Genomic DNA, 16,317 nt, shown 5'->3' with positions numbered 1-16,317 from the left:
AATTTAGGTTTAAATCTTTCAACTCACCGTCTTGAAATTTTAACCCAGGCTTGAAACCTTAACCCTGTCTTGGAATCCTACTTTTAAAACCTTAACCCTCATTTGACATCCTAACCACGTCTAGAAACCATCAATTAGGTTTAAAACCTTCCACTTGGTGTCTTCAAACCTTAACCGACGTTTGAAACCCTAACCATATCTTTATTAAAGTCCACATTTAAAACATTAACTCTCTCTCCATACCCTAATTTGGAAAAATAACCGTCTCATCTATATTTAAAAACCCAACCTTTGCTTGACACCCTAGTTTGAACCCCTTAAACATTTCAATCTTTCAAAAATGAGCAAATTAGAAAAAAGTCTAAAAAAAATCTGAAAAATTTTGCGGTTCCTCATCCTGTGGTCCTCTGATGCCCCCTGGTGGTAAAAAATAACATACTACATAATCTCAAGCGTCAGTATTTCCTTTTTTTTTTTTTTTTTTTTTCCTTCGTTAAATCGGAGGTTTGACTAAATGAATAAAAACAAGAATCCACAAGCGTCCCTAATAAAATCTCATTTTTATTGTTGACTATAGAAGTGTAACAAATATAGTTTATGAAAAAAGTCTGCAGCTCAATTGGAATCCACAAATCTCCGGGGAAATGTCCAGCGGCTTCTCGGCCACTACCCAATATTTACAATAATATTAGGAATAATAATAATAATAATAATAATAATAATTATCTTTTCTTTTCTTTTTTTCAAAACACAATCATAAAACATTTGTCCACAAATGAAAATAAACTGGAATGATCCTCGCCAAATGTTCACATCTGAACTAAAGATATATTCCAAATATTAAACATCATACAAGTCACTCATCAAACTGAGTTGGCAACAAAACTGACACGTCAAATATTTTGGGAAGCTGAATGTCACGTACGTTTTCCGAAATCCTTCAAATGTGCACGTTCATCTCCATCAATTTGAAAACCATTGAAAATCCAACATTGAATTCAGTAGTTCAACTCAAAAGAGTGAAGGTCATACATTTCACAGATAATTCACTACATGCACACACAATGAAATATGAATAATAATTTCAGTTTTCATTATATCTTACAGCTAGACAAATTCACCATCGCAACAAATTAGAATGATTTGTCATCTAGAAATGAGCACATGGAAACAGATCCGACTTTTCTTGTCTCGGACAAACCAGCATTTGAAAACTTGAAAAAGTCTTAAAACCCCCGACCCTGTCTTGAAACCCCATCAAGGCTTCAAAGTCTTTCAATTTGAAAATCTATCCCAGTTCTAAAACCACCAGCCGCCAGTCTTGAAAGGCTAAACCTGTCCTGAAACCCGAACCGCTTTTAAAAGCTGAATTTGAAAGGCTACCTTCATCTCAAAAACGCCAAACTTGTTTTAAATATTCCAATCCTGGCATAAAATCCCAATTTGAAAAGATTTTCCCATCAAAATAAGGCCGCAATCGGACTTGTGAAAACCATTTCTCGGTGTCTTCCGGAATCTTTTTGCCAGTTTCCCTTTTTGAATTGAACTACTGAATCAAATGATTTTCATTTGGAGTCAAACTTTCGAGCGACGTCAGCACTTTACATTTTGTTGGTGTGCAGCCTGGAAACTGAAACGTTGGTTTTGGTTTTCTTTCCCCCCCCTCCAGATTGTCACAAATATATCCCCTAAAAATATGCTCAATTAGCATCAACTAATTATAAACTCAAATCACCAACGCAGTGAAAAGTGTCTTTGGACCACAAAGTGGATTTTTCCTCTATCATTTACATTTTATCTTTCGTAACTTCATCGTTACAAACAAAAGGAAACAAAAGTTGTTGTTGTAAAATGTCCCCCCGCCCCGGCACATTTGTTGTAATGTGTTATTTATTCTTCATTTATGGCCATAAATTATGTTTTGATTATGTTTGGGTTACAGAGAGGTGATTTGAGTTTGGCAGGGGGGGGGGGAAAAAAATTGCTCTTAGCGGAAGACCAACAGAAAAAGAGAAACATAAAAAGTGGACCAAAGGAAGATTTTGAACACAAACAAAAGAAATCAAATACGAATGAAGACGACGACCAAGATGAAGATACGTCGTCATGCTATTGTCCTCTCCAGAACGAGAACAAGTAAAAATAAAATACAAACATAAGACACGCAAAAGACATTTATAACAACAAACATAATAAAAAATAAACAAAAACTAAAATACAGACAAAAGGAAAATAAGACAAAAAAATGAACAAAAAGGTCAAAAAAATAAAATAAGCTAACAAAAATGGACGAAAAATATCAAAAGAAAAACACATTAAAAAGAATAAAAAAAATAACAACAATAAAAATAAAAATGCCCAAAAAATAACAGGAAACAAGTAAACAAGTAACAAGTTAAAAAAAATAATAATAAAATGCAAAAGTAACAGAAACGGACAAAAAAATAAGATAAAAGAACCAAAATGAACAAGAAAAACAGAAATGGACATAAAAATACAATTGGCCAAAAAATTACAAAGACACCAAAAAAAGGGCAAAATAAACAACAAAAGGTGTGAAAGTTATTTCACTTCACATTGGTTGGTACATTCACACGTTGTCCTGACAACCAACTTGACCCTTTGATGTCCATCCAAGATTATGTTGTTGTTTGAATATGTTGCTTCCTCTTTGACGTTGTTGTTTGTTGTTGTTCCCGGAAATAACAAACTTACACAGTAGCAGTAATAATAAATTAACACAATCGAACATGACAATCACAAACATAAATCGCAAAAATTAAACATCCTTGATTCACGACCTGATCGGTTTGATCGTTGTTGTTGTTTTTTTTGGGGTCCTTTAAACGAAGTGCGTTATTTGATGACGTCAACAGTGTAAAAATGATCACTTATTTCGGACACTTTACTCAGTTCACGAAGGAGTTCCCAAAATGTGAGAACTGCTCATGTGATCCAAAAGAAAAAAAAAAAAAAAAAGAAGCTACGAGTTGAATTGAAACAAAATGCTCCCAGTGTCATGTCTTCAGGTTTAAAAAGTAATTGAAGGGAAAAAAAGAAATACAAATACAAAATACAAAAATCAGCTCCAGGAAATGTCTGAAACCGGCTGTTATGTTGCCCTCTGTCCACTGGGCGTCAGTGTTGTACAGAGAGTAAATGCGAACATCGACTGGATGGGGCGCCACGAGGCTCGTGGGGACCCAATCTGCAACCAACCAAGCCATAAAATGCACGCAAAAAGGTTCCAAAATAAATATTTTGCCATCCGGCACCAGTGCGGCCGACTGACACCAAATCCGGCACGCATGTTCATCATGACAGGACGCAGCACAGAACCCTTGCTGTGAAACGCAAAGGTAGTCGGCCATTTTGGTTTGAAAGTGTCATATTTCAGCAATTGACGTGTTACGCTCAAAGTATTATTAATGGATGTTATGTTCTGGCTGTGGGGATCATAAATGTTATTTGTCGAAGTGGAGTGGCCGTGCAGATTGGGTTGCCACCAACAAACTCCCGGAAATGCGTCACACTGTACAGATGGCTGTAATGGAGCCCTCCCAACGCTAGGTGTCAGTGTAGTACAGGAAAACACTTGCTAGCAGCCATTCCGGTGCAGGTTAATAACCGTGTCCGCCGGGAAGGGGGCGCACACCACCAGCTAAACAACTGCCTGCGCCTCTGACGTCGTACGGTGTTCCTCGTTATATCGCAGAATTTCGACGTGAATGTGTTTCAGGGTTTTCACATTAACTCTGACTTTAGAGTTATTTTCATTTAGAGCATTTATTTGAATCACATGAAAAACGCTCACAATACCACAAAGTCCAGTGTTTTTTTTTTTTTGTCTTCTATTATTATTATTTTTTGCTCCCAGTGCTGTATACTTGTGAGTATTATTGTATGCTCCGTTTATGTGTTGCTGTTCTGTGTGTGTTTAAATATTTTTTCCAATTGAAGCGGTGCCTTGAGATATAAGTGGCTTTTAGAAAGGAGCCAAAATCTGAGATAAGAGCCCCCTGCCCCCCACCATTCTGGTCTTTAAATATAACGCTATCCCTAATTTATCGGCGGTGTGGGTCAGAAGTGTAACTCCCCGCGAAAGATGAAATCCCACCATAGATGGACGGGGGTTCACTGCACCCGCTCCCCTCTTAAAGCTACAGCGCTCATATTTCACAGCCGGTTTCGCCTCAAAGCAAAGGCACGAGATGAAAAGCGGCTTTTGGGGCGAGGCGTCGCGGGGACACGGCCGCCGAACCGACAAGCGTCCGTCAAACCGACCGCAGCGTCGCCGCCAGCTGAGCAACAAGGACGCGGCGTTGACTCGCTACGGCAGCCTTTCTCGTGCTGCAGCTGAAGACTTACGAAGAAAAACATCTAAAAGCACGGTTTGGGCGACTAGCTGCTTGATTCCGGATGAAAAAAGTACTAGCGGGACTCTTGTTAGTGGGCCTGGGAAAGATTAAAAGCTTGAAACAGTGAGGTTCAAAGACTAGTTGACGTCTGCTTGAGAGGTCTCACACAGCAAGAAAATGTCCTACCCGCCTGGTCATAACATTCGGAACAGCTGCTCCAGATATCCCGGTCCAATAATTCTGCCGTTGCAAACATGATGCCATTGGTTGAAGCTCACTTTAAGGCCTCTCCATCATTAATGTGAGTTTTTGACGTTCCCAAAAAAAAGAGTCAAAATGGAAGCGCTCCAATATTGTTTCTACTCACGCAATAAAATGTAAACAGACAAAATGGCTGATGAATCAAATAAGAAATGATGAATAATTCCCACAAAGAGTCAATGAGAAGTGAGCGTTATTCTCCGTTGTGAAGGCAGAATTTTTGGACGCAAATCTCAGGCTACGCTAGTTCTAGCGTCACAATGCTACATTGTTGGTTTGACACTTTAGCATCAAGTCATACCTCAAATTAAAAGTCTTGATGAGGGCTATCTGGATATGTAATTATTTCATCAATATGCACTCATGTGAAGATGTAATAATTTAACCCCCCCCGCCTTTTTTTTTTGTTTGTTTTTTTTTGCTTTTGAAGTGCCTTCCAATGCTACGCTGATGAAGTAAAAGCTTTCAAACGTAAAAAAAAGCTGAAACAAGTCGAAGATGGTGTCTTCTTGTAAACACGATCACAGGAAGTGACGTCGCGGGGCAGCAAGTGCAAACTTCCTGTCTCCGCCTCTTGAAGGCCAAATTAGGCTTTTTGTGTCAACCACGACGCGGTAGGGATGTCGTCCATCTTGTCATCCTCTCGCCAGCGCCTAAGACGGCGTCCGAGATATCGCAAAAAAAGTCGTCGTGGAAGCCGGGGAAAAAAAAAACTGGACCACGGCTGAGTGGTGGAAAAAAATAAATACCCGAGAGAAGACGCGACAGACCAAAGTCGGCTTTGATCCCGCCCGAGAACTAAAAGGTAAAGAAAAGTCGACTTCCAGTCCGGAGGAATCCAAACCTTGGACAGGTTGCACAAGCTTCCAGAAGTTCTACTCCACCTCGTTGGTGCGCTCCGGTGGCTCCTTCCTGATGACGGGCAGAGGGTGAGCCTCCGTGTTGAACACCCAGTGCTCCAAATGGATGTGCTCGTCGTCGGAGAACAGCAGGTACAGATACCTGGGAAGCAACGGCAGCGTTACTGCGCGGGATGCATTGCATGTGGAACTTTTGTCAAGTACAAACATTACGGAATGCTTGCTACGCATGCATGGCCCATATCCAACTACGTAGCGTAATCTTAATAGCATAATAGCCAGAGTCATTTTTAACCTACTGCCACATTATCAATAAAAACACCAATGTGCTTGTTAAAAATGTAGTTTTTTTTACGCTTTAAAAAAATGCTGATTTATTACACCGTCGTTGATTAAAATGGTAGGACACGTCGGCAGCTGTTCCCATCAAAGTCTGCGCTTACGCAGAGTCACGGAAATCCATTAATACTTCGCAAAAGCAAACAACTGCGGTTACGTCATCTCCCCAAAGTCTTCGCCGAAGGTCTTCGAGCCAATGAGCAGAAATGAACCTGCACACAAGCCTAACTCTGTGGCTGACCTTCTGCACTGAAGGCATTACACCCCTCCATTTTGAACAAAACAACCTCACTCAAGATGCATCTGACCTACTTATTTTCACTCGTTATTGTCGAAAAGCATCGAGACTTCCAATCTCGAGGCGACATAATGCCGCGCGGCTCCCGCAGAGTGAGGGAAGAGGCGGAGTTTCCAAACACTTCTCAAAACAGCTGAGCGTTCAAGAGAGTGAATAGATTTCTTGCCAGGCTGTTGTCAACACATGAAATTAGTTCATAATAATAGACGACGTGGGGACAAACCAATAGAATTGATTTGTGAAAAAATAAGAACTTGACCATAGTTGGACATACGAAATCTCTAGGAAATGTCACATTCATATTTTTGATATAACACTTTTTGATCATATATTTAGGATAACCTTTTCTAACTTTTGAAGGCTTCTTAGTCTTTGAATAATGTGTTTACAGTTCACCTCCACTATAATTGATACAAATGTCGCCCGTGTTTGTTTTCCTCTGCGTCTTACTTGAGCGTCTCGGCCAAGTAGAAGCTCTGCTGCACGTCGTCGTGGTTTGGCGTGGACGCGTAGACGTCTCTGACGCCACTGTAGCCTCCCTCGACCTTACAGTGCTCCTCCAAGGCCTGCACGACGGGGGGGGGGGGGGGGGGTTTCAAATGTCACAACATTAAATTAATCCTTTTTCAAAGATCATAAAAAGCTTATGGAGTCAGCACTGTGAAAGCGCCATTAAAACCTTTGCATCAAAGTTCTGAGGTCGCGGGTTCAGATCCGGGCTTTGGCTTTGATTTTTTGGGAGGTTTTCACTTTGACTTCCAAAAAGCCCACTAGCCTAATGCTAACGAACAATGCAAAACACCGCAGATAGGCTAACAAAACTGGCATCGATGTTGTGGTAATTATACGCCTTTAAACAACTTGTATATTAAGGCGAGTGCTAGCAACACATACATACAGCGCATACAACAATACTTACTGGAAGATATTCTTTATCCTCGGTGAAAAAACGACTAATATTATTATTATTAATATACTTAGTTGTATCAGTCTTCTGTGTTTCATCATCAAATCTTCACGTAGTCTGTCAGTATGTATTACACTGCCCCTTAGTGGCCAAAGTGTGCACACCAGGAGGAGCAGCACAATGCCCATTGAATTATAATGATGCACAAACTGTTCAACGCTTTAAATTCTATTGAATGATGTTATGACTGCTGCAGAGTGCTATTTTTGTAATTCAAAAAAACACGCTACAAATGTTTTTGTAGGTTTTTTTTTTTTGGGGGGGGGGGGGGTGCATTGTTAAGGCACCATTGTATAGACAATTTTAAACCTTTTTAGTGTGAGCATCAATTTCTTACATATCGGATAGAAAATTCTATTTCCAATTTCAGATCATGTAAAATGTATTTCTAACCTTTTGTTTTCATCTTTATTTTCTCATTTTCTGAAAAAGCCCCACTCTCTACCATTGTGATTGGTAGTGACGTCAAAGGTAACTCACCTGGACGGCCTCCCAGCCCCACTCCCTGTACTTTGGGTCGTGAGTGAACCTCCACATGTACATGTAGGTCTCGATGACTTCGGGCCGCAGGATGAAGTACTTCTCGTTCTGCCGCGTGGCGATGGCCTCCACGCCGCCGTCGAAACGGAACGCCTCCGGGCCCAGCTTTAAAGCTAGACAACAAAGCGCAGAACCCTCAGGTTGGAAACGTCACTACTGGACGGGACGTGCTTGGCGTCCAAGTACCGGTTCTGGAGTAGGACTCGTGACAGGTCCTGGCGATCTCGGCCGCTTGCTCCATCTGGCGCCCCGTCTTGTCGCCGGGGGCCCCGTCGGCACCGAGCGCCACCATGCCGCCGGCGAAACAGGTCAGGTGACCCATCTTGTGCTCCAGTAAGCCTCCCTTCCACTCGGCGATGTACGTCAAGCCGCCGCTCGACTTCCTCATCAGGCTGCTCTCGATGGCCTGCAGAGGAGGACGACGCAGAAATGAAATGAGAAGCGAGAAAAGCTCAATTTCCTCATGATTGGCTTGCAAAGTTCCGGGAATTTTCAAAGTTGGACATTTTCCGTGGGAATTAACTTTGCTAAATTGCAATTCAATGCATTGTGGATTTGTTTTCAAATCGTGCATTATTTTGCCATATTGTGGGATTTTGAGTGTAAACTGTAATTTTTTTGAGTGGTAAAATAAACACATCCTAGCTCAAAATATTAAAACTATATAAAAAAAGATAAAACCATAGAAATATATTACGAGGAATAAAATGTACACAGTGTACAGTTCTACTGAGCATTACTGTATATTTAAGAAAGGTGTTTAAAAATAAAGAAAGGGTATATAAGAGTATGGTAAAGGTCAACAAGAGTGTGGGGAAGCTTAATAAGAGTATGGGGAAGTTCATAAAGCTTTAAAATATGTATAAATAATCAAAAAAGTGGTCACTACTTCGCATATTTCACCTATTGCAGGGGAGGTCAGGAACAAACCCCCGTGATAAACGAGGGATTACTGGAAACGGGAATAAACCAGAAATGTACCACATTTACAGGATTTTCCTCCAATTTCTACCAAATTTCAATTTCATATACTAGATGGGTGGGCAACGCAAAACTGTGAAGAACTGAAAAAAATTGTCATTCCCCATAAAACTTTCAGCCAATTCATGACATGTCAATTGTGAGTAAAACCACCCAAAAGCAAAATTCACAAGAAATCAGCCATTTTCGTTTGAAAAAAAAAAGAAAAGACAAAAAAAAAAGTCAATGGTGTATAGAAGAAAGCTAGCACTGTGTGCGATTGCTTTTGCGCCGGCCCTTTAAAACGAGCCAACTTGACGAAGATGCTCATCCACTTTGTCGCATCTCCTCTCGACAAATAAATCACTTTTAATCCACAAGCTCAAGAAGGATTATTGGTAAAGCATCTCCTCAAGATTAATGTTGCATTCAAGATGCCGCGCTGACAACGCGCGCGTGTGTGCGCGTCTGTGTGTGTCTCACTGGATGCTTGAGCAGATTAATCTTGATTGGTCTTGTCATGCAAATATGTGTGTGTTGTGTTCAGCCGCGCTAGGCTATGCAACGCTACGCAAGCGGGGCCGCCATCTGCTCTGACTCCCACAATGCATCAGCACAGGAACCACAACGACACCACCGTTGCACCTTTTATAATGAAAAGAAATTCCTACGAGTCACACGAGGATGCGTGTGACTGTGTGAAGATGTAAGACAGAGAATGTCTGCGTCTCTTCACAATTGTGTGTTTTGCGCCATTCCAGGTCCCCGCAAGTTCCACAATGTGGTCGAAAAAGACGTTTTTGTGTGTGTATGCGTGTGTTTGCATGACAAAGAACAGAAAAAAGTGGGTGCGTGAGTGTGTGTTGACAATTGTTTGTTTTGCGCCGTTCCAGTTTCAGTTGAAGTGAGCACAAAGAGACATGAAGACGCGCTTGTGTGTGAGGAGTCTCACTGTGTGTGTTTATAAACACGACATCGTGTGTGTGTGTGTGTACCTGCAGCGCGTCGTAGTACATCTTCTTGGCCTCGTCGTCCGTCTTGTCAGACATGAGCCAGGCTTTGAGCAGGTACTCGTAAAAGCTGTCACCCAGGCCGCCCACCGACACATGATCTGCAACACAGGTGTCCGGATGAACGTCCTCCTCTTCCTCAACCTCATCACCATCACCATCACCTCTTCCTCACCCTTCGCGGGCGCTCTCAGATAGCACTGACGTCTCGGCTCCGTCACACACGGCGCCGGACCGCCTGTGTTATCTTAAAGCAACGTCGACCGTGTGTGTGAGTGCGTGAGTGTGAGAGTGTGAAAGGAAATGTCAGCAAATGACATGATCATAATGATGAGGGGGGGGGGGGAAAGAAATAAAATGACATTTTGGGCTTTTGTCATGTTTGTAATGCCGTCTCAAACGGGAAAAAGAGTCATATAGAAAAGAAAATACAAAAGTTAACAAATGCGTTTTACTAAAAATGTGCTCATTGTAAACGCTGTGTATGGTCGCTGTCTAGCAAAAAAACATGCAAGTCCAAACTTTCTTTTTTCCCCCTTTCCAGTATAAAAAAACAACTGGGAAAAAAATATCACAAAATTAAGAGAAAACTTTCAATAAAATAGAAAAATATCTGGAAAAAACAAAAATATGGTTTTCGTTTTGGTATAAAATATTTGAGTTTTTAATATTTAATTTTAAAACTAAAACTTTATTGAAGGGGAAAAAAAATGCTGAAATATTAACACACGTTTTTATATTGAGTTTTACATTTCAGTTTCTCCGACAACAATTTAGCATTTATTACTTATTTTTTTCTTCCACAAAGAAAATATGCCATCACGAAAATGGAACCTGTGTGTCAGCCTATTTCACATCACTTTTGTACTTGTTATAGCGCTTTTCCATTGCACACACACACACAGACACACACCATTTTCAGCCATACTGCGCTGTGAAAGACGCGGCGACAGTGACAGATGCTTGAAATAGAGCATGATAGAAACATTTGACAAACCAAAGACGAAAGATGCTCTTTAAAAGGCGACAGTTGCAGCTGCTACACTGCCGACGATTGGCTCATAAAGATCCAGTGGAGGATTTTTTTTTATTACATTTTTTGGGGGGGAGACACCCTGAGGTCATAAATTATGCAGCAAATGCATTTTCATGGTAATTATGCAAGGACTTTCTGCAGCCAAAAAAGCATTAAAGCTGTTTTTTGTTGTTGTTGAGATTGAAAGTTCCCGTCTGGAGCCAGAATGAAAAAACAAAATACAAAAAAATCAGATTCTATTTGTATAAAACGCTTGGCTAAATGCTAAGTAGAACAACAAACGCACTTGTGATGAATATTTCAATGTAAGATAAAGAGGTGCGGGTCCACATTTAAGCATCAAACAAAGTAAAAGCAACAAAAAAGAAGTAAATATTAATACAAGATGAAACAAATATTCTTATTTGAAGCAACGCCGTCGTGCATAAAGCGAGCTAACGTCTTGACGAATAATTAGGCGTGAAAAATAGCTTTTTCTTTTCAACTCTGAGAAGCTGAAATAAAGATGGAGCATTTTGTCAAGGAAGATTCACTTGATAAAAAAAAACCAAAGTCTTTTCAAGTATTGATGAAGCGGATCGGGAGGACGATGATGTTGGAGTCCGTTTGAATTGCAAAAAGGACCGCTTGAAAGCAATCCGACGTGTTAAATGTGTAGCTTAGACACTGGCTCTTATGTCTCTCGCTGTGTTCGGAGTAAACACCAGTTAGGCCAGCAAGGAGTGCCTCACATTTGCGTCGCATTGAAACTGCTTATACTGTGTAAAACTAGTTAAACAGGTAATCCAGCTTTTTGCACTTTATATAAGGCGTGAGCAAAACCTTTGTTCTCAAGGGCAAGAAAGAAAACGGGAACAACAAACAAGACACAACAATGTTATAGACTGCCTACTCGCAAACCAACAAATAAACACTTCAAATGCCTTTTTTTTTTTTTTGGTGGGGAACTCTAGCCTGATGGTGGCGCTGAAGAGTACTTACGTTGACCCCACTGGCCGCTGTTTGGGTTCAGGTAGTTGGGGTACAGTCCCTGAGGTTTATCCAAGCGATTCAGAACTTTGCGGATGTTCATCACCTATGAAAAAAGACCCACAAGAAATTTCAACTTGAAATCTTCGATACACTACATAAAGTATGACACATATGTAGAGTGACTGTAAATAAGATTTCCAATGGAAATATAACAATGTAGTTTATTGTGTCTGGAATTTGAAGACCTCTGAATGCGCCATTCTGAAGTTTTTAAACGGCGGTACTCGGACAGCCTGCTTAAGATGAATCAGCTCTCCAATTGGTGGCCTCCTACCTTCTGCGCAAACTCGGGGTTCCCCGACAGTTTGCTGAGGTGCATAAACTCCAAATGCAGCGTTCCGTACTCGGCCAGGATGCTGCTGCCGCCCGACGCCCACGGCCAGTTGCGACCGATACCGCTGCGCGGACACGCCACAAAATGGAAGACAAAAAAAAAAAAGAAAAAGAGAAAGAAATCAGAGAGGGTGGACTTGGACGTCTCCGTGTCGGCGCATTTCTCTCGGAACTAAGACAAGGGAAAAATGGTGGAACATCGGAAAGGGGATGTTACCAGCCAGACGGAGCCGTGTTGGGAACAATGCGAGAGGCATTTACGAAGAAGTGGAAGCTAATTAAGAGGCAGTTGTCAAAACATTTGAAGTCTACAAAAGTGCTTAAGGAAAGACTTTTTCAAAGACTAGATAAAATATTTCTACCTCGGCTGCAGGAAAGTTGAGCGACTAAGCGAGCTTGTTATCTTCCTCAAACAGTTACCAGGTTTCCTTTGACGCTTTTTTTTTTTTTTTTTAAACACAAAGAACAACTGGTAGCTATCGAGTTTGCACACAGAGAAGAGAGAAAAAAAAAAAAGCCCACAAGCGACCAAACGTCACGGTCACTTTTAAAAGGCTTTCAAATGTAACTTTTGGGCTTAAAAGTTCATTGGCCGAGCGAGAAGGTTCACATTAGTCAGCATGTGTCGGCTTTCTGTATGAAATGCGGCAAGCTGGGGGGGGGAAAAGACCAGTATCTATTAATAGACCTTGAACTGTAATAGTCAGTAAAATAGTCACACTTCAGTCAACGTCCTCGCTGTGGGATTCAATTCCTCTTTTTCTTCGGGCATGGACTATAATTATTACGGTTCGTTGGCAAACGTTGCAGAAGGCGCATAAATGGAAAAGTGTCACGTAAATAAATAATTGTCAGAAAGTATAGCTCCACCTATTCATGGGTCACCATTCACAATTTTTGGTCTGTGGATCCTAACCTGAAAAACTCACAAATTGACACCTATCCGCATATTTTTACGCGGTTTCTGCATGACCCGCAGTTGCCACAAGATGGAGTCTTTCGGTTGTCTGGTTATGTGGTTAAATGACATTAAGACCTGTTTGAAAGACCTTTTCATTCAAAATGATCCTCTTAATGGCTATATACATATTACCGGTTCAATACAATACGACAATACTCATAAAAATAAAAATGATTAGCTTCAACCTGGAACCAAAATGAAGAAAACTCATTTTACTCCATTCAGAAACAAGATGTCTGCTTTTGCACTTGAACTGAAATGTTTCATGCCTTTTTCAGTTTGAAGTCCATTTTAACTGGAAGTGACAAACGGCTTGAAGCAAGCACACTTTGCCTCTCACTTGGAGAACTGTGCAAAAGTGGGTATTCTTTTGGTTTCCTCCAAGTGATGTTATCTGAGAGCTGCCCACTTTCTTCACAACAAAAGAGAGAACAGGTGCAAAGAATTTGAATGTGTGCTTTAATGGGGCTAAATGTGTTTCAAGCATGTGGGAGGGGTCAAACTATTTACAAATTTGTATTTATTTTTTTCAACATGGTCCCTCCGTATCGGAGATTTTCGCCTATCGCAGGTGAATCTGGCACATTTCCTGTCCTATTGTAAAGTCTGTGATGGAACAATTTTCCAGGCCTTCTGCGTCAAAGCGTTTTTCATTTTTTATTTTTTTTTAAAGCATAGGATGACTTGTTTGTCCTTTGTGTATGACAGCTCGTCCTTCACGTGGAGCGTCCACCCCCGCCCCACCTCCAGATGCTTAAAATGCCCAATCACACCCCGCCTTGGCGAGCCGAGGGGCACCCGGTGCGCCCCGCTAACCTGGAAAAACCGAGCGTGCGGCGTCCCATCTCCATAAATTAGCACACGTCTGTCGCTCCTCCGGAAGGGGCTCCCGCTCTCCCGTTCAGAGATGAAGCGTTTGTTGGCCCAGATAGATTCCCCCCTTCGCTCTCGCTTCTACATCCACTTTTATTCTCACAATAGCTCTTTCTTCGCCGGCTTCAAATCTATGGCAACCCTCCTCCTTGGGGTGAGGAAGAGGGAACATGGAGATGGATTCACAGTTAGCCACTTAATTAGAGACTTTAAATCATGGCAGCTGTCCAGGGGTTTGAGCCTGCGGCCGCGTGAAACCGCCTGGGCGCTACGCTAGCGTTGTCAAAGTGTGGCTTGAAAACACTTGACGTGGTTTGTCTGGTGGCGGATGAACAAGTGGAACCGAGATGGTCGAAGAACGACAAAGCAGGAACATCGGACGCAATCCAGAAAATACCATTTAAGGGGACAATGTAACCCCGCCGTTGCGTTCATTTCTCGGGAATAGCAATAACGTTTGCCAACCTTTAAATTCCTGCTGGTCGAAGCGAGCTCAACAAAATACATTTTGAACATGACTTCCCACAGTAAAACTCGAATGTATATGCAACTTTTTGTATTTATTAACTTGTTAAAAATGTTAATGCAATCAGTCTATTGCATGTACAACGGAAAATCGAAGCGCTGAAGTGGGCCGGCTGAGGTTCTGACACGAGCCCACTCGGCCACGCTAATGGAGCTACTCAGCGTCTAAGGCCTATTAATCAAACGCCGAGCCCCCGAGAGCTTAGCATTGATTGCTTCAGCCTTTGAGCCGAGCTGCGAGTCACAGGAGGAGCACATCTGTCAAATAAAGTGACTTTTTTTTTTTTTTTTTTTTTACAGGAGCAATTGAGAGGAAGACAAAGAGCGACAGAAAACTGTCCAACTTCATTACATTCATCCGCCCCGACTCAAAACCAAACAAAATCAAACATTCAGGCTGGAACAGAAAAAGGCCTTCCCACAATTGTCCTTTTGTTAAGTTATCGACTGTCGCCAAATCCGACAAACTTTTAACACGCTTTCCGCTGTCTGCGCTCCCTTGAGATTCATTTCTTTGTTCAGATATTGCGCCTTTCAAGTTTACATCTTGCATATTAAAGTGACGCCAGGAAATCGAGCAAAAGAAATCACGACGCACGCTTATGTAGCATACAGATAGCAGAGCAAAAGTATCAAGATGAGAAAACAGCGTGATTACGATCACAATCGGGGGGGGGGACAATAAAGCTATACAACTGTTGCATCCAGATCCAGGCGCACTACAGTCTATTGTCGTGTTGGCTTAACTGGCCAAGTCCTCACATTTGTAGCATCTTGGTTAAACAGCTAATGGCAGCAAAGTATTATTTTACAGATAAAAGTTGTTTACCTGACAGATGTGCCTGTTGATTTTTGGGACAAGTTCAAAAGATGATGCTGACGGCTTCATAGATGTATCCAGAGCCTTTAGCAGTGAACTGCGAGAAAGAGTCTTTTCTTTTCATCAAAGCGACGTTCATTCTTCTTAGCTTGCGACCAACATGGATACTACGTAAGCTAAGTTCAACGGTTCAAACCAAAATGTTTTGCTTGGATCAACACTTCAAACTCAGGGACAACTTCACGAGTCTAGTAGTCCAACTTCTGGTTGATTCATTAATCGATAAAGACGACTATCCCAAGACATTTGCGACTGTCGTGGTGTTACGGGTTGGCAATAAGCATCTCGCGGGGTGCGCCACGGCCAGTGACTGTGCAGTGAACTTGCAGAGAGTGCTTTATCAGGCTGCAAGCTAATGGAGGCCACTCTGGCTACAGCTGATAACGAGCACTGAATAGTTTCCATGAGACGCTAACCCTGCAGGAGGCCACCCACCGAACCCGCGCTCTAAACACACACACACACTTTTCAGTATGCTCGAGTGAGGGGCGAATGCTCTTCGGCCAACCACGCTCGTCCGTGGCACATCGACAGCGTCGATCACTTGGATTAAGTTGCATTTTTCTCTCAGTCAGCGCCAATCAATGTTCGGTCTTACGGAGTGGATCGCTTTCAAGAAGCTGTAGAAGGTTTTTCGAAAAGAAGCTGCTAAAGACGCCTCCTGTGGATCGGCCATTAGCCGCTCCCGGTGAACGATGAGCCGATGGTTGAAGTCACATCTGGATCTCCACCACCGTTAAAATCTTCGCGGCTCTCCACCCTCGGGGGGCGTTTCTCATGCAGCGCTAGTTGGGCCGTGTGAACACACCGAGGAGCTTCATTTGTTACGGCACGTTTTTTCCCACGACGACTGGGATTTCAATGAGCGCCTGACAAATCGCCAAGTGTTGGGTCGCCGCCTGCTCTACGCGGCCCGGGGGTTGCAAAGAAACAAAAGAAAACATGGAGGACAACTGTTCTCTTTACTATTGGGTGTTGTCGAAAGAAGAAACGAATCAAAATGAATGAAAGACTAGTTATTTTAAGTTTTCTTCTAGGATTCGTTTTTTGAGATCGCGAGCCGGATTACAATTAAGCAACACAA

The 16,317-nt window shown here is 42.0% G+C and overlaps 1 protein-coding gene across 1 annotated transcript in view; it reads right to left on the bottom strand.

Moving 5' to 3' along the window:
- Positions 1–543: 543 nt before the first annotated feature.
- The window catches only part of man1a1 (mannosidase, alpha, class 1A, member 1), a 70,672-nt gene continuing 54,898 nt past the window's right edge, over positions 544–16,317 (bottom strand). The window contains exons 6-12 of the mRNA XM_061753900.1: positions 11,936–12,059; positions 11,611–11,704; positions 9,579–9,694; positions 7,810–8,029; positions 7,564–7,736; positions 6,567–6,682; positions 544–5,621 (exon numbers count right to left, since the gene is read on the bottom strand). Coding sequence (XP_061609884.1) covers positions 5,495–5,621; positions 6,567–6,682; positions 7,564–7,736; positions 7,810–8,029; positions 9,579–9,694; positions 11,611–11,704; positions 11,936–12,059 — 970 coding nt within the window. The 3' untranslated portion in view covers positions 544–5,494. The remainder of the gene's footprint in view (positions 5,622–6,566; positions 6,683–7,563; positions 7,737–7,809; positions 8,030–9,578; positions 9,695–11,610; positions 11,705–11,935; positions 12,060–16,317) is intronic.

The sequence above is a fragment of the Phyllopteryx taeniolatus genome, chromosome 18, assembly GCF_024500385.1.
Source record: "Phyllopteryx taeniolatus isolate TA_2022b chromosome 18, UOR_Ptae_1.2, whole genome shotgun sequence".
NCBI lineage: Eukaryota > Metazoa > Chordata > Actinopteri > Syngnathiformes > Syngnathidae > Phyllopteryx > Phyllopteryx taeniolatus.
This window is presented reverse-complemented; position numbering and strand designations above follow the sequence as displayed.